Source organism: Metopolophium dirhodum, chromosome 1 (assembly GCF_019925205.1).
Source record: "Metopolophium dirhodum isolate CAU chromosome 1, ASM1992520v1, whole genome shotgun sequence".
NCBI lineage: Eukaryota > Metazoa > Arthropoda > Insecta > Hemiptera > Aphididae > Metopolophium > Metopolophium dirhodum.
The window spans coordinates 84,276,814-84,301,870 of NC_083560.1; the positions used below are offsets into that span (position 1 = coordinate 84,276,814).

At 28.3% G+C, this 25,057-nt stretch overlaps 1 protein-coding gene across 1 annotated transcript in view; it reads left to right on the top strand.

Annotated features, from left to right (window-relative positions):
• The window catches only part of LOC132937165 (uncharacterized), a 145,511-nt gene extending 132,147 nt beyond the window's left edge, over positions 1–13,364 (top strand). Inside the window, exon 2 of the mRNA XM_061003993.1 lies at positions 13,259–13,364. Coding sequence (XP_060859976.1) covers positions 13,259–13,272 — 14 coding nt within the window. The 3' untranslated portion in view covers positions 13,273–13,364. The remainder of the gene's footprint in view (positions 1–13,258) is intronic.
• Positions 13,365–25,057: the final 11,693 nt, after the last annotated feature.

The following is a 25,057-nucleotide window of genomic DNA, read 5'->3' on the forward strand; positions in this document are numbered from 1 at the left end:
AGTAAATATGTATCGAAAAATTCTTCCAGCAGTGATATGAGTACCTATATAGTAATGACACTATTATTATGTACCAAAAGGGTTTCGGCTGAAATTTATCATGTAGGAGCCACTAGTAGGTGCCATTTGTATTTGTCTCCAAACAGTTTAAACACGTAATTTTCAGTGGAAAATATTCCCAAAAATATAATTTTGTGAAGTATTATTGAAAAAAAATCAATCTCAAATCTTAAACAAGTGGGTAACTTTTAAAAATAATTATAAAACTACATATTATACGATTTTTTTATTCACTTTTTTTTATTGAACGGCGACTATGGCCATTAGCTGTTGTAGGTGATTATGAGCTATAGTTGGTAAGGTTAGCAGGGTAGAGTGTTGTTACGGTAAGTAAGCAAACAAGTGTATGTGTGGCAAGGTTTTTACTACTACGAACCAGGGTGTGGTCACCCATCCGGGAGCTAGTAGCAGCGGGTGTTACTTACTTTCAGTTGCATTCCACGAAATTTCGCGGCCAACGCGCTAAGCCACTTATTCACTTTTGTCCTATGTCTCCTATCAATTGTTATTATATTTTATTCAATAAAACACGTTATAGAATACTGCGTGCAATTTATCAGTGATATTGAAATTATCTGCAATGATCTGTTAACTCTAACAGACAATCTTTGTCATATTCATTATAATATTTCAGTTTGTTAACATTAATTTATATTTGTGAATTAATTCAAAATAACAATCAATTGAATTTAGGTAGGTAGGTACTTACTGTAAACTATAATTATTACTTTTAATAATGTTGTAAAGGTGATCAAGAATTTATCAATATAACTAGTTAAAACATGACAATTTAAGTGGAAACAATGGTCGAATGCACTCAATAAGGTATTCTTTACGTACTTGGAATTATCCAGTGTAAAATGGTGTTTCTCATTAAACTATAATTTTACAGTGTGAATGTTTAAGCTTTAGTTAAGTTTATATATTTTATATTGTTAACATAGAAATTGCTAATAAAATAAAATATTATTTGCAACTCGAACAATTTGAGTGACGACTATAATTCATAATAATATCATAACCGTCTGATTTCTATGAATAATATTATTATGTATATCGACTGATGAGGAATTTCTCCATCACTGAATACGATGTAATAATAACAATAGTGATAGATATTATGTGATAATACATTATTTTATTAAATGTATTATGTGTTTAAAATGTGTTGACATAAGTGGGTATAGTCATGTTAATACAAGTTTGTTAGTATATAATAACAATGACAATACGATTAATAACAATGGTATAGTCATATCAAAATATCAAATCCCTTACCTATTCAATCGTAAACAATGTTAATTCGTTGCGCCAGAACGTACTTCATTAAGTTTACTTAAGCAGTTTGTATTCTCTGTGCATTCCACGGAAACAAATCTTAACGTTCCAATCGTAAACGGTATTCACGCATACACGCATATAATATAAAACTAGCACTCGAAAAAGAAAGTTTTCCAGACCAGAACGCTTTAAATGTGTATCGTAATGTTATAACTTATAACTTACGAACACGATCAAAATATAAACGTAACATAAACATTATACAATTATAACATTAGGTATGTTAAATACGATTTATTATTATTACCTACGACAAATTATTGTACGACTATCGAGCTTTACCGGGGAGTAGTATATTATATATAAATGTCTCTGGTTAGGAAAGGGAAAAGGGGTCTAGAGAACGACCAAATAGCCCCGTCCGACAAATATTTAATGATAAAGCTTTAATTAATAGAGAATCGTTTCAATCCCAAAAATCGTGTAAAGAATATAATGCGATTTCAGCATCTCTCTCTCAGAGCGAGAGAGAGAGACACGCACACACACAGTAGATGGCAGTACTTATGATCATAGACAGATGCTTACTCAACATTGTAACAATAATAATATAATCAAAGGCGGTCTAGATATTAACAAGTAATTAATTATATTGTCCTTGAGTACGCCTGTATACAATACATTTTTGGTTCCAGAACCAATCGAAATTTAAAAACAAAATTATGGAAATTTTACCAAACAGTTGCCTCGTCAAATTATATGCGTAACAATAATAAAATGTCAATAACCCCTAAGTTTAATAATTATTCTATTATGTCGTTTTTGAACTTCCAATATGTATCAAGATTTCAATGTTTACAACAATTATATTTATTTTTTATTTAATTTAATTATTGAATTCAAGTTGTCTGTGTTCGATATGATTATATTTTGGTGACCTATATTAGTGTATGACAAGTAAATAAAAATAATTAGTCTAATGTCGGAACACGCAGTTTAATTTGGGCCTAATCCGAACATTTTAACACCCTTATGAATGAAAGGTTTATTTTTAATGGATCCAAATTTCGGAAGATAATAATAATGGGTACTATGGTCATTTTATTCAAGCCATTTATAACGTGTAAAATATCATATTATATCGCCGGATAAAATTGTAGTACCTATAAGTATTTAAGTTGGACGGATTTAAATTTTGAAATAGGATTTTAATTCATTTACAATTGAATTACGTTTTTACCGGATCAATTTTCTTATATTCCAATAAATTATAAATTATAATAAAAATAATTCTGTGGAAAAATCAATCATCTGATTAAAACGTAATTACTTGTAAATCAATCAAAATTCGTTTTCAAAATTAATATCTTACAGTTTTATCTGCAGGCAATTTGAAATTAAGTCTAAATATTGCATAGCAATTTATGTTAATTTTACAATTTATTGTATGACTATGCACATATACAATTGTGTGTATATATAATATATAACCAAGGTAAAACATTCGAGGGGGGGGGGGGAGTTTTCCGACCATCTGATTCTGACTGTTCTGAGTGTAATAGTATAACTGTCTACGTATTCGAACGTAGGTTTGTTTTGCTGACGCGACACGTAATAAATAATATAATAAAATAATAATATAATAAAAATTTACCTCAACTTATCCTAAGAAATATTAACGAAAAACTTAACTGTAAATATCGATGAATTGTTTACGGTGATCCCCGGCTGCAGGTGTGTATCACATCCGATAAATTCGCGCATAAATCACGCCATTCGTAGATATTTTAAGAAGCCATAATTCTCCGTTCAATGCGTATACATTTTACCATTCGAGTTGACAATTTATTTATTCAAAATCGGCGTCGGACGCATAATTGAAAACGATTCGCCACGTAATAGGGATGAGGGGGAGATCCGTGGGATTTACTTTTCAAGACGATAGTGTCGAAATGAAAAATAACTTCGTTAACTGTGGTTAGAAGGTGGGGCAGGCATTTATCGCAGAAATCGTTTTTTTCCTTTCTATGCGTAGACGTCTATATTATACGTCGTATCAGTTTCATCGCGCAACCCTTTTTCGAATTCGGTAATAAAAACTGTCACGAAATGATAAATGATTAGGGTATGGCAGGTACCTAAATAACATAATATAATTACAACAATCAAAACAAACGACGTACTGTACAGTAAGGGCCGGATTAAATAGTGGGCGACTGAGAGGGCATCTAGGGGTGTAAGTTTTTTTTTAAAATTTCTTAGTATCTTACAGTGTTACTTATAATATATTATATTATTCAATTTTAAATCACTGTGGTGAACAAACACATAAGCTTTGCACTTTTGTACTAGAATAGCTTATTTTAATAGCAGTATTATAGCAATGTAGTATACCTTTTATATTCAGCCATAATATTGGTTAATAGTCATTATTATAAGAATTATTATTTTATCTGTTATTAATAATAATATTATTATAATTATTTTGAAACGAAATTTAGGTAATTTTGTATTTTTAAGCATATAGGATAATATATTTATAGTACGTTTACCTATATTAATATAAGGCAGTGGTTCTTAAATTTTTTTTTATTGATTTTATTATTTTTTACTGACTAATTTGTAATTTGTATGTTAACTTACTGTTTTATGCTATACATACAGTATTTAATATATTATAACATTTGAAAATGTATATAAATACTATTTTATTTTACGGCTGTGTTCCATGAAAATGTTATAAAATATTAAGTGTTCCGTCATTTAAAAAAAGGTTAAGAACCACTGATATAAGGAAATATAAGGCAATATTTGTATGTATATGTGTGTGAGTGTGTGTAAGTCATGATCTGACTTTGTATGTGCACCTCGATACTAAATTTTTACACTTAGCATTTTTTTTTTTTTTTTGTTTATTTAAGTGGTTTTTCGATGGTACAGATTATATTGGTATTATAATTGGTAGACAAAATATATATAAAGATAAATCTTAAAATTAAATACAATCTTGAACACAATTATTAAAATTATTACTATTAAAGTAAAATAATTTTATTTCTTAATGCTGGACATATTTTTAATTTGAACATAATATAAACGAATATCAATCTTAACGATATTGGAATTAAGTTAGATTTTAAGAACTCGTTGAATCTGTCTCCAGTTTTTTTGCATTGACATCAAAAATGAATATAACCAGAATAAATGAAGAAGTGCAAAATCATAAAAAATATTCATTGTAATTGTATTTGTATTATATATTTCAACCAAAACAAAATCGAAAACGATACTACGTTAGAAAAATACATTCATTATTGTAATTCAGTCAAAGTAAGGTTGTACAGCTATAATTACTTAATATATCTACAGGTTTATAAAATCAAAGGCATACAACGAATGACCTCTATGTCCTTCATGACCATTATGCAAATCTACAGTCTTAGGTTGGTTTTCATCAAATGTTTGTCCATTGAGCAAGACTCAGCTATAGTCGTAGAGTGTCTTACTATGCCTACTTTTTTATTTTTTACTGTTCGCTTTTTAGCAGATAAAATATAAATGTTGAATATATAGTTGATTCACGAAATACTGTAATTTTTTTAATTTGTATATTGTTGCCATTAGTTATAGAAATGAAATTAGTTATTGTGATTGGATATAATTGTACGCCTTTTTTTTATATTAATTATTGGTCAAAATAATTCAAATAACTGTGTTAAAACTCAGCGCAGTTAACGGAGTCTAAGAAGGGGGTAAATCCACAGGTATTTAATTTGAGGTCTCGGGCAATGCCGCATGCATGATCAGCTAGTCGTTTATAAATTATTATCATTTATATATTTTTAAAGGCGGGAAAAATTTCTACTCTTGGGCTTAAAATGTCTGAACCCAGCCTTGTGCAAAGGTGGCTATACTGAAAATGAAAAACAATTTTATTGTCATTTCCTATACGTTCCGAGAAAATGGCACCGTTATGATACATTATCACAACGCTAATGTTGTAAAGTGATACACGACGTGCATGTATCAGCTATAAGTACATGGCTGTGATATGATATTATGATAAACATTTGATCAGAAAAGTTTGTAACATTATTATGTTCCACGTTATAGTTGTACTATTATAATGATGGTTACCTATAACGACAAAGTTAATTTCAAGTTATTTCCGCACAGTATCATCAAACTAATATTATACCATGTCAATACCGAAATAATATGACGTAGGTACCATGTAGGAACTTACATAATGCGTATAATGCATATTTTAGTAGTAGTCTTACAAAACTTCCCAAAAATATTATAAATCTGCACCTGCTGGTGTTGTATACTGTAAAATTGATATCACGAGTATACCTACCTAGGTCATAATATAATATCGTTGTGACAATATTTACATCACTATTTTACTATGGGGGGGGGGGGGGGGAATAGATATCCTTCTATTTTTAACGACGAGCTACCTGAAACGTTAATAATTGACTACATTGCTAGTAAAGTCGATGATAAAGAATAAAAATAAGTATCATATCTATGTAATAGTAACAAATTATAATTATTATGAGTTGGTACATTTATATTTTTATTAAAAATATAATTTCATTCACATTTATACTGTACCACTTCAATGAAATCATTTTCGGTATCTCATAGGTCAGGGTTTTTATTTATTTTATAAAAATATGATGGTGTGTTGGACAGGTAATTAAGAGCAATACTATCTTTTTTGAGTGAACGTTTTTCCGTTACCTGATAATATTATGTAATATTGATTGTTAAATATCGTTAAATATCTCTCCCACTAATAAATTATGATTATTATTTTCATGGTTAAATTGTATTTAATTTTTTTATATTAAACAATGCACTTGTAGGTTATTTTTTCGTATGTTTTACAGATGTGTATAGTGTATGTATATATTAAGTGTGTATCAATCGGTTATTCGATCTTTCAATTATTTTCACGTAAATATAATTTTAAAAACTAATCGGAGGTGTACAACTTACAGTGTTAAACATTAAACATAATAATACTTATATGTCTGATTGAAAGAACGTCAATGAAACACAAAATTAATTATTTACATAACAAATAAATTAACCGAACATATTTTCTTAAAAACAATTCATAATAGTATACACTATTAGGAAAAAAAATTCTCTTGGCTGTCTTCCGCTTTATAATAATAGTTTTACATTAAAGTGTTATTATTTTTTATTATATTATATACAATGATAAATTGTATGTTTTTTTGTTTTGGGAACAACACAACTTTTTTTCACAAATGCATAATATAGGCACATTATCTTGTAATAACAAACAAAATATTTATCAAGGGCCATTATTCCTCAAAAATATCTAATGTATACCCACTTCAATCCTTCATAAATGAATTCAATAAATTACCTAAAACCTTTTTAATAATTCAGCTCAAGACCCATTAATATATAATTAACACGTGTTAATCACATATACTTGCGTAAAAATGAACTTTTAACGATTATTTTTTTCTTCGAAATAATAAATTTATGGAATAGATTATTTAAATTTTACGAGGACATATTATAGGAATTCTCATCTTGGATTTTTTCTTGAATCTTCTTAATTATACAGCAGTTTTATATAAATCTAAAAAAAAAGAAAATACTCAAATTAACCTACTTCCTTTAAAATCATAAACAATAAAGTTTTAAAAATATAAATAATATAAGTCGTTCTCGTTAATGAATGGCATTCATAGACAACCACAACACCAAACAAAATTAAGCGATATAGTACCTGGATATAATAATATTATATTTAGAAGGTAATAACTAGATTTGGAATTTTGTAGCTCTAAAAACTCTAAACAAAGCACTTAAAATAATGCAAAAACGCAATAAAAATTATTTTAAAAACCTAAAAAAAAAAATAATTTTATGACGTACTAATTGTATATCAAGAGTTTAATGCTACGACCGACTGTAGCAGGTTGAACTTAGTTAAAAGTTTTAAATTATAAGATTTGGGATAATATACAAATATATCCGAGAAAAAAATTTTAAAAAAATATTCAAAAATATGATTATGATGGAATTAGATCAAACATTACTCAAAAAAACAAATTGTGCTACCTTAGCACAAAAAGTATATTATAATAAATAATCACCCTTTAAAATATTTAAACTTTAATAAGTTTGTTAATTTTTGAAAAAAAAAATTATAAAAACAAAAATAAGTAAAAACAACACACTCAAAAGTCAAAAATATATTAAATACGTGTTACGTATTTTATTCTATGTAGTATAATTTAACTTAAGGCTAACATAGTTTATTTTCCGGTTTTTTTCATAGTAGATCGATAGAAATAAAAAACAAATGCCTATAAAATTCAAACTTATAATTTTAATAAACTTTACAAGGTACAAATAAAATCCCAGACAAATGAAATAACGTTTGTACTAATCAATATTTGAAAGTTTTTATATATTTATATAAGTATAGGTATATATTATGCGTTACAAAATATACAGTTTATTGTTTTTTTTTATTTTATAATCCTAAAAATAAAAAAAAATTTTTGGAAAAATTGAAAATAGCGAATTGTTAGACAAATTTTTACAGTAAAACATTTATTTAAGTCAAATAGTTTATTTTTACAGTTTTTAAAATATCAATATTTCTTTGGAATAAATTATTTTGTAACGTTATAAAATTTTTCAAAATATTCTTTTTGGAAATTTCCTGGTATCAGTATATTTTTTTAATTATTTATTATCCATATAATTTACATAATTTTTGTCATATGTTCAACTAGTTTTAATTTTAAATTTTTATTCGATAGGTATTTTTGTTACATTCTGTAGTTAAGTTGTTTGTATAAATGATAAAAAAAGTTTACAAATCAAATTTTGGAGACAAGTGTTTTTTAATATAATTGATTTAAAAGTTTAAATATTTATTATTCCTATTATAAAGGTACATAAAAATAAGTAGCGTATTTTTTGTTCTTTAATATAATCTTATTAATTTCCTATTAAAATAAATATTGATAATGCTGTAGAGTGTAGTTAAATCGATATAAGGCACGATGGTACTCAGATTATAAGAGCATTATTTGATTCGGGAAAAAAATGTATTACCAAGTTATTATATAAATGATTTATTTACGTAAACAAATCTACAAAGATGTACTTATTGATTTTTTACTGAAAATTACATAATAATATTTATATTAGGTAGGTACTTCAAAAATGCATTTGGAAAAATAACAATAGCATAATACATTATATTATTTGGAATACTTTCCGCGTGTCTTTCAATGATTTGCATGTGATTTTCGATCGAGTTACGGCGCACTCAAAAATATTAGAGTACATTTACCGACCACAGCAATGTTTGCTTTCCGACTAAAAAATGAAAATAAAAAAACAGTCCCATCGTGGCACGGCATGACTCTACTGGCAATACATATTATATAGTTTCCTTGCTGCGTCCAACACAAATAATGTGATGACATTACTGCGAAAAATTTTTCGACGGCCGGTCGCGGTTCACTCAATTTGTCCGTCACGTAAACCTTTATTTATTTATTTATATTTTGGCTCATAAAAACAAAAAAAAAATATTTTTTCGGCGGTTCCGGTGTCACGGGGGATGAAACCCGTACCAAAAACCGCCTCGTTAACTCTAAATCAGTGTATGAATATTGGTTACTCTACACAGCGATCGCCTGGAATGTTTCGGTAACACGCCTCTTTTATAATAAGCACAATGTTTGCGTCTACTAAAAAAATCGTAATTGATGCATACCTAAACGGGTGTATTATACATATAGCTGTCATATGATTGCACCGCCCATAAACGATAAAATATGTGCAAGTTTGTGAGCATGGAGTTTCTCTATACATAATGTTTTGTTTGCATGAAAAAGAACACAAGATGATCAGAATTTCACGAAACAACAATTTTAACATGACGTGAAGTAGAGAAAAGTCTGTAAAATCAAAATCAATAAAACACAAAAATCTCAAATACTTAAAAACTATTTCTTTAAACACCCCTTTAGGCTTTAGCAGAATTTAGACAGAAATACAATATTTGTTAACAAGCAATAGTTGACTTGAGTATAATAAAACCCGGGTACTATAGTAATGTCAAATTTCAAAAGAACTCTGCATTTATGTCACGTATATGCATGGAAAAATGTTCGAAACTGCTTCGAACAACATGTTTTGTTCATGTCACACACACCAATGTGACGGGATTCCTAACAATTTAACTTTTCCCTTTTTTTAAAACTCTTAATGTATACATGAATATACTTGGCGATCACCTAGAATTTTTCGATACCATTTTTCGATAATGTTCGTGTCAACTAAATAATCATAATTGTGCATATAGCCTTTATAATATGTTGGCATACCCATACATTAGACGTGCGCAAGCTCATAATTATATGATAGCCTAACTTAACCTATGTTAATCCAACCCTTCGATTATAATAATACATCCAAGATCCAGCCCATATGTGTTCTCCGGTGTGCCACCAGTTAGCCGTTATCGGTCAACGACTTGTGACACTCAGTGGCGTATTTTAATTTTTCAACAATTATAATATACTTATAAAAATAATAAATAATAGGTACCTTTGAAATATATTTTTTTTTCAGAACACCCCCCCCCCCCCCCCCCACAAACAAATAAAAAAAATTTTTAAAATCTGCCATTAGTGACACGGATATGGTATTCTCGTGTGTGTTTCAGCCGATGCACCACCGTTATAAGACTATAACCGGATTAAGGGCACCGGGCTAAGGGGGCTATAGTCTCCTCCAATTTACCATATTTATTTTAGCCCATAGTATAGGTTATATTATATTAAAAATATATAGAAATTAGAAAGGATTATTTTCTGTCTGTATTCAACAAAGAGTATTCCATTATAATATGTTTTTTAATCACTTAAATGCATTAAAGATGTAATATCTTTAGGTGATTAAGAAATACTTTTTTATTTAATTTTCAAAAGTTCAACCCCCCCCCCCCAAACTACTCTTAAAAGCGTATATTAGCCTCTCTACTCTCACCGAAAACACGGTATACATGGTATATGTATTATACATCAGGTTTGTGTAAAATAATATAATGGGGATAACATAAAAACCGTGAACGTGGTTACCTACTTGTGCTATAATATACTTTTCGTAATGATCTATCTAATGTTTAATTATATTTTATAGATATATGATAATACTTATGCCAGGTTGAATATGCAATCACTGAATATTTGATGAATCAATAATGAGCCATTGGTCCCTTAATTATAATTTAGTGGCCCATTACCGATGTATATTAAATTTTGTTAACAATATCAAAAATGTTTATTTGACTCGGCATTATTGTAGACCAGTGCTTGCATTTGAAAAAAAAAATACGTTTTATGTTATTTACAATTAAAACGTTACACAAGTTATGCGTTTATCGTTATTTAAAATTGTGTTAATACCTATTCAATTTAATAATAATAACTAATGCGGGTAGGTGATGACCCAGATACGGAATATAATATAATCAATTCTTAGATTCTTTGCATGAAATAAATGTTTCTACGAAACCAACAGACTTTTTAAATAAATAGATTTTATTATTTTTTGTTATTTTTTGTTCAATGATATTCTATAAATTACATTTTGTGTTATTTTTTGTTTAATGATATTCTATAAATTACGTTTTGAGTTATATTTTTGTTTAATGATATAATAATTATAATATAATTTATTTTGTTTATCGTTGTTATGCGGTATTTAATTATTTTTGATTATCGCTTTCCGTTATAACGTTTACCAATTTCAATCATTTTTTTTGTCAAATTAACGTTATAATCATAACGTTTTTATAATTATTGCAAGTTCTGCTGTGGATCATTCGAATGTCACTCTTGAAGTATGGTTTTTGGGAAGGTTATAAATACTTACATGTTAAAATATTTTGATAGGCTTTTTTTTAATAGTAATTTGTCCAAAATCTTTTATGTATATCTTTAGGTATCTGTTTTTAAAAAATTACAATATCTATTTGAAAAATTAAGTATAATATTGCACAAAAGATTTTATTTATCTATGAAACCATAATTAAAAATTATAAAATAAACCAATCTACAGCCTAAAGTTCTAATTAATTTTCTGTGTATCGACGTATTATACTGATTCCATCAAAACATAGAAAAACATCTGTATTTTCATCGTGTTTCGGTATACCAAACTTCGTATATAAAACCACATAGGTACACATTTATCCAATATTATAAACAAAGTATTTAAAAAAAAAACTTAATTCAGTATACAATATTCTAATAACTCTGAGTACTTGCTTTGGAATATCTTGAATTCCATTACATGTATGTATAATACTTCTAATGTAATACTACCTACATCCATTTGGATAACTATAATAACAATAATAACTATAATCCATCATACCTACGATTATCGATGATTAATTGAGTTTTTATCTTTTGCATAAAGACATTCTATAATGGTTCTCTTTGATAGGTACCTATGAAAGAAAAAATGGCCATACATAGAAAGTGAACAAATGCTTATGTAACGTGTGTTAAGGGCTTATTATATATTGATATATAGCTTATTCACAACAAAAAAAAAGGTCGATTTAGAGTTGAATATGAACGAGGCGGAGATATGCTATTTAGGTTTTTTTTGTGTTCCGGTTCGATGGAGGAAAGAAATGGAAACGATGTCACAAAAAGACGGGCACCGTGCCGTAATCCCATGTCCGGAGGTTAGCTTTGGTGAGGATTATTTTTATCACTCCTTCGACCTGTCACGGGGAGGACATTTTTCTGGAATTCTTTTCTGCCGCACCCATCAATGTTTGTTTTTCTTGTGTTTTTTATCGATAACTATTTCGGTAGTTTCAGGCATCAGAGTTCTCGATTTTTTATGTTCGAACAGCGCACAGGTCGTCTGAGCAAGTCGTCTCGGGACCAAAAGTTTGAAACACCCAGGGGACGCAAAAAGTCATTCAATTCTGCGTGTTACACGTTTTTCTACTTTTTCTTATTTTTTCACTCTGTCATCGTGAACACCGAGTTGTGTAGATAAGTGTACATTTTAAAAACAAAATAAATTAGTATTCAACAATGTTTTTATAATTCTCTTAAAAACATATGCAATGATTTTTTTTGTATAAAATATGTCTAAGCCATATTACACTAGGAAATATGAATGACATAAATTCGTCACCCTGTTTACTGCTACAGCTATGGACTAAGCCCCGAAGAGATGTCAGTAAGTCTGAATATCAAATGTCATGGCTTTGGCTTGTGAACCAAAGACTGTTCATTTTTGAAACCATTATAATTTATAATGCTTTTCACTCAACAGGAATAAATATAAAATCGTAATCATCTTGAGCCAGCCACAAAAAAAAAAATTCATTTCATAACATAAATATTAACTTCCCGAGAACTGGTTACATTTTTGTTTTGTTTTCAGATGCTATGGTTAACTTTCAAGTTAGTCTGAGGTTAACCAAAAAAGACCAAAAGACTGATTAGAATCTTCACTAATTGAAACGATCGGTTCATATAAGATTGAATATATATATTTATTTTAATAGACAATAATATAGAGAACCTATAAGAAATAAAGTTTTAAACCTCTATGATAATGGGTACCTGGTATACTATAAAATATTTTCAGAATTGTATATTATATTATAAAATATTGTTATAGGTACGATTATATTATGTATCAAACTATGAACATTAGTATTAAGGAGTTATAAATACTATATAATATTTTATGAATTTTAAGTTGGTATTTGCCTCTCTTTGTAGATGTTATCAATTTATGGTAAGGTGACATCATTAAAATAATTTATTGTATTTTAACTGTGGATTTTTTTTATTTTCAGGTGCAGGTTGGTGAACACTTTAATTTTACATGATTTTCAACATATATTATATTATGACAACAAAATCTGCGAATAGTAAGTAATATGGTATTTCAACAGGCTCACTGTAAATTAATATTAATAAAATTGCCGTTATGGTAACACAATGCCATATCCGGCGTTTAAACGAACAATGGGTTTAGATAATTTTTTTTTATATGGATTAACTTTAATTCTATAATTCTCTATTGTCGTGTCGGGTATAGGATGACTTGATGCTTAAATTCTGTACGTCAAGGGATCTTTTAAATTGTTTGATCAATAAAAAAAAACCCAACTACACGGAGTAGGCTAAGGGAAAGATTATAAACACACACATCGTAAATATCATAATTAAACGTCTCCGCGTTCCATACGACAATATTATATTGTATACTAAATTATAAATTGTACAATAATCGTATTACAGAGAATCACTTCCACGTGCGCTGTGATCAGATGCATTCAGATGGCGTAAATAAAAACCCTTCCATAATAAATACCTAATATTATTATTGTAACGCATTAGATTCTGCTTTTGGAGAGGCGTTAAAATAAGTTTTTCGTAAAAACCGCGTGCGAATGCATTAATAGGGTCCACTTGCAACGCGCTTCGACGGTATATGCAAAGTAGTCTGCATGAGTAGGTACCTACAGTATAGGCAACGGGGTGGGATTAGCCTTCCAAAAATCTCGAAAATCTCGCAACCCAATTTCACTCTCACCCCGTCTACAACCACCCACTATACCGGAAAAATAAAACGCTTCTGTACGTAGACTATATTTCTATTACAATATATTAACGCTCAGAGTGCATTCGGAATTCATCCCATTATTCAACTCTGATTCATATTATAATATTATATTATCATGGTAAAAGAGTAGTATTATTATCAGTTAAAATATACTAAAAAAGTGAATAATTTTAACTAAAGTCGTATTATTTCTATTTTGTATTTTATTTTTGTTAAAATGTGGTACCTACTGAAAACGACATATTGTGTTGCGCGACGAATGACGATCGGATTGAAATAATATAATATCATGTGACAACGGAAATCATAATATATGCATAATAATATTAATAAAAAAAACCGGACACATCGCTGAAATTTAAAATTCGACGAAGTCGTTGAAAAATTACGTTAGCGATTGCGATCGTTTAGTGGAGGAGTAAGATACCTTCTGAGAACCGCAGCAAGCTGTCGGGGGATGTTTTGGCACTCGCTGCGGTTGTTCTGTTCACGGAGAAACGATTATTATTTGGTGTCCCGGAGTGAAAAACTCAAAATGTGACGGCGGCGGCGGTCGTTTAAAACCGCAAGCGCGCGTGTTTGCGCAGAGGGAAACGGTAAAAAACAAAACGGCAACAAAACAAAATAATATTAACGAAAAAAAAAAAAAAACAAAACGTACGCGAACACAGTGGCGGCTGTGGCGTGTGACCGTCGGACAAGGGCCGCGGCGTGTGCAGTGGCGTGCGCGGGTCTGGTTAGAATAATAATAATAATAATAATAATAATAATAATAATATATATATCACATGATGAATGTTATTGGAACTACCACAGCTGGTCCTATTTAGCTCGTACACGCGTAAAATATATAGTGCGCGACACGTATACACATATTGTTCGAGTTGGCGTGTGAGTGTGTGCTAGCGTATATTATTTCCGGTCGTCTGATAACTTATTGTCGGCGGCAGTTGTGACACGATCGTATTTTTCCGGCACCCGTTTCCCGGCACGCGTATAAATCTTCCGGCGGCGGTGTCGGCGGCGGTTTGGAGCGTTTTTTGTTGGTGTTTTTTTGCGCACAATTTTTTTTTAAATGCATCAAATACGCACCGATGGCCATCGCCAAACGTGTTTCCGGAAACGCCGTTTCCGCTGCGATTGCATAATTATACGTTTTAAAACGACGCCGGGTCGATCGTATACAAAAGATCGATACATTGGGTGTATGTGTGTGTGTGTGTGTGTGTGTGTACTAGCGATCGATTGTGATAAGTGATATCGACGAAACTGTTCAGCATATACATTATATATACATAGGTAGGTTATATAGGAGTTTGATGACTTGGCGCCCTATAGCTGCCACCTTGGGCACACGTTTTTTACATGCAGGGGACATGTCACAATATGTCCTCAGTTCTCACGCAGTTTATTATAATATATGTTCTAATTCTGTAACATAATATATAACGTATAATTATGTAAGAATATTGGAAAATATATTATTTATAAACAACTTTAGAGTGTTGTACTGATGTTATAACAAAGAAAAGCTAAATTATATTTTAGATAGGCCATTTTGTTTTGGAAAATCCTCAATTATTTCATCATATATCTTTTAATGGTTTAGTATGGCCAGCGACTGTTATTAATGGATGAACTAATATATATATATATGATTTCAGAACCTACTGAATGAGCGTTCCGCCGAAATATTTGAAGCAGGACCACATAAAAAATATACTGAATGCAATATTGTTGTAATATATTATTATTTATGTAGTACAATATCACGTTATAATAATTCTTTTATATTTGATCATTCCGTAAAATATGTTATATATAGGTACCTTATAACAATTTTTGAGAGATCACCCTATACAATTTTCTGCCCCGAAAGACTTCTGCCCGGTGAAATTGTAACACTTCCCCGCTTAAATACGCCACTGGTAGTATCGCTTCGTCGATACGGCTGCCACTGTTATATTTTAGAAACAATCGTCGAACGCCTGCTGCGGCTGCTGCGTACCAGTGTTTGGACAAACTAGAAAATTAAAATATTCTGCTGGCTCCTGAAAACGAGAATGAATTAAGTAGGTACGGACTAGTACGGTAGTATTAGGTTGGTGACGAATAGTGAATGTATTTTATCAGCGAGACATTAATCGAATTCCAAACACATAATGTGATTATAATATTATTAACTTTGTTCACCCCAAAGGTTAAAAAGTCAGATCGATGACGTCGAGCAAGCTGCAGCCGTTCGATAGTTATAAATAATATATTAACACATACGTCCACAAAAGTTTTTAATAACGTCGTTTAACCATTGACGGGAGGCATGGGGGAATTTTATTCAAACTTGGTAATCACGATATTCATTCGGGCCATTTATTTTTCTTTATAGGCAAATTTAGTGAGGCGAGAGGTCTATTATAATGCTGCATCCACTGTCCGGGTGTTATTTATGTTTCTTAAATACAAACCATTTTTCTTCTTATGTATAAATTTAATTGGAAGTATGAAATATTTAATTTTCTCATAAATTAAGAATGCTATGACTGTACAGTGTGATGGGGAGAGAGCTATAATCATTTCAACGAAAAATAATACCGTGAAAAGTTTATGGTACGTGATTTGTTTGCGTTTTACTCGGTTCGATTAAAATATTATAGGGAAGACAACCGGCAATAATATCGTATAATATTATTTCCTTTAAAGTTTAAACGATTTGGGATTCCTATTTAAATTAATTCCTTAATTTATTTCACTCATTCATCGAATACATAAAACGATATTCACTAATGCCAAATTGTGCGTATAAACGTGTGCGTGTTGTACAGGAAAATAAACGTGACAATTAAATTAAAAATAATAATATGCAAAAGTTAATCAGTCTATACCATAACATAAATTAGCATTACATCGTTGTGGGTAGTTTACTCGGGCCGCAGTGTAAATTAAATGGTGTTACTGGATATATTATGTCAAAAACTTCTATATTGTGTTTACAATATTAGATGCTTATCATAATAAAAAACAGTTTTTTGTATGTAGCACATATAGTAAATTATATATGCGACAAATTATCATTTATTTCATCACATTTCAAATGTTGTTCGATTCATTATATGATAATATTTGACATTCGTCATTCACTGTTTTAAAATGCAAAGGTAGCAGTTCAATATTATTTTCTTCTTCGTGGCAATTTTTAATTATACCAGAATATTTATAAAATAGGTCTTCTCTGCGGTTCATAACTGTGGAGATAAATCAAAGTATAAATCGGACAATAGAACACTAACAAAAGGTCATTTTTATGTACCGTGGTATTAAAAAATATATATTTTATGTGTTTGTGAGGTAATTACATGGTTTCTATTTTAATTATTCATTGATAACCATTACTCTATTGGTTTAAACAAAAATGCTTATATATTATATACATTGTATATAATATTGTGCTAAAAGTTTCATAATAAAATCCTTAACATCATTTCAGAAAAATAGTTATGCTGTTTAAAAGGATTTAATAGTTATTTTCATGAAAACCGTTAATAACAAAACATTACCTACCTACTGGTTTGAACAATTGGATTTCAATTATTATAATATAATATATACTTAAAACAATTATAATAAAAGTCTAATTTAGTAAACTTAGTAAGCTTTTAAATAACAATCAGTTGAAAGAAAAGTAAATAATTTGATCAGTAGGTATACGAAATTATTTCATATTATTTTTATTTCAACTGAAGTTTTAATTATATTTAAAATTGGCAAAAGGCTAAAATATTATATACCACGTATGAGGTATAATATGGTTAGGTATATTATAAATACAGTAAGATTTAATTTCTTAGTTTCAATTTAAACATAGAAGGTTTATTTAAGACGTTGGCATAAGTTTTTGGTCTGATTTACAATCGCAATACTTTGACAGTGAAAAACTTACCCAAAACAAAACTTTAGTGTGTTTTGTAATTGGCACACCAAAAAACTTTGTAACGCATATTGAATCCATTTGCATTCTTTAAATATTATTCCAAGGTTCGTTTATTTTTACTGAAATAGCACAGGTTTATATACCAAAAAATAATTTGAATTTTTTGTAATTAAAAATAAACGTACAACTTTAAATACCACATCCAAAAAATATTTATTTGCAATCATTACGTTATTATTATAGTGTGGTCTAAAATAAGTTAAACGAATGTGTCTCGAAATATTACCATTGACGTTTTTATTTTGTATCTCTTTTCTTAACCCACCCAAAAATACGGTTTACATCTCATGTATAACTCATAATATGACCACTCATATTACATATGTACCAACTCATATCTTATTGAATGAAAAATAAGTAACTGCACCATATTCACTGTTATTTGCGAGTTTGAAAGGATATATTGTATGATTATATTTGGGACTAGCCAGTAACGTCTCTTAAAACTCATAACTATTAAGTATAAATAATACAATGTGATCCAGGCAATGTCTTAGATAATACGACGAATATTAAAATTCCCTTTTTAAATATTTATGGTAGTAGGTACATAATATTTTTAATTTTACCATTATTGTCAGTATTTGTTATGGAAATATTGATAATTCCCGATATGCCTTGTCTGATTATATTAAATATACACAATCACTTTGTATATTATACATAATATATTTAAAACATTTAAATCAAATCATTTACGAGAGAAATTTAAATATTGGAATTGCCGTGGCTTATTATTCTTACTATACTACATTAATTTACATTTGAAAACTTTCAATAATAATTGTATGGAACCACACCCAGTAAAATAAGTAATAGGTACCTGAGTCATACACAAGAAAATTAGATCACTCACAAATCACAATGTATATAATAATAGATTAAATATTTATCATTATTAATTAATAATACCTAATAAGTAATAGGTAAATAATATAACCAATATCAGACTTTTTCTACGATTTTAGTTTTAAACATTTTAACATTTTTTGGATGCCAATATAAATTTTATAAATAAAAATCGTGAACTTCAAACGCGATGCAAGTCTCAATGTTATGCATACATAATAACGATACAATTCCGACAGGAAATTATTAATTTCTAGTAAACGTTTTCGATTTCCAAAAAGGAAGTACTTTCGCTTAAGATTTGTAGGTACGTCAGCATTATTTCACCAAGCTTGAACCCGGAAACTTACCTAACATTTCTACTACCATCCGGTGCCTTGAACTTAATGCTCCAATATGTGTGTTTTCACTTTTCACCCTTATATATACACATTTCACATAGGTACGAATGTGAATCGAGAGATTTTAATTGTACATTTTACATCCGTTTCAGGCTATCGTACAGGGAATTATAGAAATACAACTCACACTCACGTACACTTATATTTTTTCATATACGAGTAGGTAACTTGATAGATTTTATAAATACGAGAAGTATTTATTTTTTTAGTATAATTTATTTTTTACTGCAATATACCGATATGGTAGAAGGTTACCTACTCGAAGTTTGGATGAGGGTCGGCGATTTAAACTTAAAATATCAATAATTGGGTACTTATAAGGGAAAACATTATTAACTATGTGTACCTATTACCTATATTATGGCTGTATGCGACTGCAATGTCTACAAATATTACGTATATACTTAATTACAATTGTGATATTACATATTGTGATCTAAAATAATTAATATGTCCATATAGGGACATCTGACATCGCTTAGTATTATAAAACAATTGGACATTATATTAAACTGTTCAATTGGGAACAAGTAAGTAAAAAAATCAACGAGGTATAAAAGAGAAAAAAATTGATTAACAATATTATACGCACTCATATTTACATATTAATATTATATAATTTATAGTATTAATTACATCGTAAAAACATAATATGTACAATGATAATATTGATAGCACTTGATAGCACTTGGTAGCACTTGATATTTTTCTTCTACAAGGGAAATCGATGAGTCCTAAATTATAATTATATATGTTATTGTTAATTATAAGTAACTACAAAAACAAAAACCTTACAAAAATCGGTCAGAAACATTAGATCCAGCTCAAAAACATATTTAATATGTAAATTAAGAAAATTAGGGACCTACAGGCTTACGGACTACAGTTACCTTACAACTTATAATATAAGTACACATTGTTGTGTTTAAATTACTGTCTTCTGAACGTTTGAAAAATAACTATCAAAACACAAAAATGTACAGGTTAAGTAAAAAGTAGTTATGCAGCATCGTTGAATGTGTAAGTTATCGTTTAAATAAAATGTAAATAAAATGCATATAAAAATAAAAAAAAATACCTACCATGATTAAATATTTAGGATGGATATTTATTTTTCTCATTCGACATAATATAACAATATGACCAAACAATAACTGCCGTCCATTAGTCTATCGTGGATAGGTTTGAACTGTTATGATTAAGAAAAACTACGTAAAACTATATTAATTTATACTGAAATGTATTCTGTATCGTAAGTTTGTTCGAATATTGTTTCACAAACAACGAAGCGCACTCTATTTAAATATGCTCGTACCAACTTGATTCAAATAATCCGCTAGATGACGCCTTAAGTTCGACAAAATATGAGAAAAGTAGTCGCTTTAACAATATATTTATATAATTATATACGTCTTAGAACACACTAAAACATATTTTAATTTAATACTAAACATTTTAAAAAACTCATATTACAAGATTAATTGTATTGTTTAAACAAAAGATTTATATATTTTCACAAAAAAACACTTAGTTTATTATATTATATCATAAGTCTTTCATTATATTTTAACCTAGGTATTACAACGAGCAATCTAGGCATGGACCATTTAAAATTATCTAAAGACTATAATAATAATATAATAATCTCAATCAATTGGTAATTTCAAAATAATTTAATAATCATTGCAAATAGAGATCGATTGCCCTAATATAATGACGTAAAAAAGATAATATCTTGTCTACATCGTGGTAGGTACCTATAATTAGTTATAGTTCTAAAATAGTAAAACCTAACTTAACCTAACCTTACATATTTCGGTAATCAATCAATATAATGTTAAACAAGCTACCACAGGTACGTTACAGTGAAGCTAGACAGAAGTGTCGATAGTCGAGTAGGTGTCATAAAACTATCTACACAAATTAAGTATAAGGTGACTAACTACAAGAGAATGGGGGAACCGGGAGGAGTAAACGCATAATACTGTTTGTGATAATATTATTAGTTAACCCATATTGTAAATAAATATTGCTTGTGATGAAACTTTTACTGGGTTTGAAGTGTGTTAATATGGAGTATTTGAAATTTATTATTATGATAAGAGGCTCATCGACATTTAGTGACATTACAATTTAAAGCGCACGATTACAAAATTGCTAAGACAAATTCAGCATGAAAAATGAAATCTATAATAAAATAATAAATGATAGGTATCTACTACACACGGGAAGAGGAAAGCGGAAAAATAATTAAAGCAAATCGAGCAATTATTGGATACAAAATTGGCTAAATTTAAAAAAAAAGGATTTTCAAAGGCTTAAATCCAAATGATCATTACCAGGGACGTAAGCAAACAAGAAAAGCCGATTGTGATTGAAGAATACCGTAATGCAGCCACTCAAGTTGAACATTCTTCAGCAGTTTTTCCATTCTTCAGCAGTTCTTCCGGCTTCGACAGTTCTTTCTTCGTCACCAGTTAAATCGTTTTATAACGAAGCACAGACCTGCAGATAAGAAATGTACCTTCACGATTTACATTATAATAGCTACTTATAATAATATAGGTAATATTACAATTACACATTTTTTGTTTAAAAAGAAAAAATTCAGAATTTAGAATGCATACTAACATGACATTTAATTAGTGTACAGAATTATATTCTATAACAGGTTCGATGATGCACTCTTGACCGAAAACGCGAAACATAACCAATATGAGTTGCTATAGTGTTGCCCAGTGATATAACTAAATAAATTGAACCTCACATTTTAAAAACTTTAATATTTTTAAATTTAAAATAAAAACAATAAATAAGTAATAACTATAAGTAAAAAGCACTAACTTGAATTTATTAATTCCTAGACCCTCGTCTTAATAGTGGTTTAATAATTAACTATAGATATTTTGTGGTATTAAAACAAGTAAAAACCTTTATTATATGGTAATAAACTATTAACCAATTAACCATTATGCAAATTGATATTATAAATTAATATAACCATGGAAAAATTATGAAAAAAATCATGGATTATAAAATTACTTTATATAATCTATATAATCAAATATTTAAAGTAAATCATTTACTGATAAGACTTTTAAAACTATGGAAAAACTTTTCAATGATATGATATACAATAACTATAGACATATTTATATTATAATGTCTATGACAACAACAAACAATACAACAAATATTGTATATTATATCTGTGGTTTTCTTTTTAGAATAAACATACCTACTTGTTTAAAAAAATTGAATTTATTTACTTAACAATATCATATTATGGACCACTAGTATAACTAATTCTAACCAACCATCAATATCCAGTCTGTGTATTCACGAAAATGAACGATTTAATCTCAAATCACGTACAATAATATATGAAACTTCATTAAAAATAGTAAAATCTTATATTTAGGCATTGAAATGTGGCATAACCTTAAATGGAATGACCACTTAATACAGACAATAATAAAACTAAGAAAAATAATTTATTTTTTCAAAAACTTAGCTAATTTACTATAAATTAAGAAAATTAAAATTTTATACCAAGCATTAATAGAATCTATAATTAACTTTGGTACCTATTACTATTTGAGATGGTGCCTACAATACAACACTAATTCCATTAAAAATAATAAAAAACACAGTATTAAAAATAATTCACACATAATATCTGTACAGAAAAATAATTAACGTACTGCCAATAAAAAAAAAAAAACTGTTGTACAAAGCATCATTAATTTATATAATTAAATATAACCCAAATTCTAGTACTGAACATAATTATATGACACAAAACAATAATCAGATATTACTGTACCTTTAATGCACATAAAAGTAACACAAACATCTTACATACATCATACATAGAACTAAAAATATATGATATGCTACTATTAGACATAAAAAAAAAATCATTCCTTCTATAGTCTAAAAAAGAAAATAATTAATTGGCTTCAGAATAAACAAAATATAACATTTGACAAACTAATTAAGTGTAATGCAAATTCTTAACGCGATTAGGTAACTTTTTATTTTTCTTTATTAAAATAATATTTATGGTCTATGAATACTTCAGCACAACAAGACAGATAGGTATTCAGTACTTTCCAAAATAACCAGTAATACATTTCTGTAGAATAATAATGCATTACAAAGCAAATTAAATAATAACGAGTAAAAAACAGAACAAATAGAATTTTAATAATATGTTTTTCTAATTGCACAGTGTGTGTAAAGTATTGTATAGTAATATGCAACATTTCAAAATTACGTTTTATAATGAATGATATAAAATACGTCATGTTTATGCTGAATTTATAATATTACATAACAGTGGATTTTTTTTATTATTAACAAACGTTTAAAAAACAATATAATCAGTGAGCACTTTTAAAAACCTCGAATTCAATATTCAACTATATACTAATGGTAAGTGGTATTTATGTGTTTGTCTCATTCGATGATATTAACTTTGAAATTATTATAAAATAATGTAGTTTTGCTGATATAACTTTTATAGTCAAATTAGTTTCTTTAAATTAACCATAAAATTAATTTTCAAGATTTTAATGGGGGACAGGATTATTCTCTGAGATAATTAATATTATATGCGTCCGTTAAACATAATCAGTTGTTAATATTAAATGTTGCAAAACATTTCAATAAAAGGCACTTTAATTGCAAAATAAATTACTTATAATTTCCATGTAAAATCTCAAGAAAATTAATCAACGTTGTTGTTCCAAACGTTTCGTGAAATTCAAAAAAAAAACTAGTACTTAATATAATTTTTTCTAAAGTATGTACCTCATTTATTATTTTAGTTAATTTTAATTCTATAATAACAATTTTTCAATAGTTTATAATTAGTTTACTTTTGCTTGTATAGTTTGGTGTTAGTTTTTTATTGAATAAACTGAATATGGACATAGGTACAAGGCAAATGTTATGAAAACATAATAATTTAGAAATAATTAGATTAGTATAAAATAATATTGAATATCATCTCCCTTCTTGGATAGTTATATTTATTTACCAAATAATAAGTGGACAACAAAATTAAAGAGAACTTTGGCGTTCTGGGTATAACTATATTTGCTTAAAATTAAATAATAGATCTGCTGATACGTTTTTAATCGTAGCTACAGTTTATTTATATATTATAATATTGTACAGTTGATAGCTAAGTACTTTCAGAACGTCAATTTTTTGTAATAGGTATTATTTGACATTTTAAAATGATTTCAAAAACAAAAATTGACGCGTTGAAAAAAGATGCATTCATTAAAGTATTAATCGTGATATTACCGTAGAGGGATTTGGTTAAAAAATAAATACTTTGGCGAGCATGAGATTACTTAGAACATCACAGTTAACTCATTATTTAAAAAATATAATATCTTTATTAAAATAATATGGTTTATAATAACAATTCATGTAAAAAAGTATTGAAATACCTATGATTTTTCATTATGAAAATATCTTAGGTATTACATCATAGATAAGGGTTATTAAAATGGGTTTTAGAAAACTCGTTTATTGAATTCTGTAGCTTAATGTAAATACATATTATAATTGAAACTCAAGAAGCTTGTTATTTTCACTCGGGAATGTGATTACTGATTAAAGCGTTTAATTTGTTTGGTCTTATTAGATTTAAATTAATACCTATCCTAGTCTCAACCTACTTGTAAAGTTCATACGATAACAATAAAAGGATCAATTTTTTCCCCGCAAAATTCCTATTTAATTATACATTTAAATTGTTTGTATTTTATTT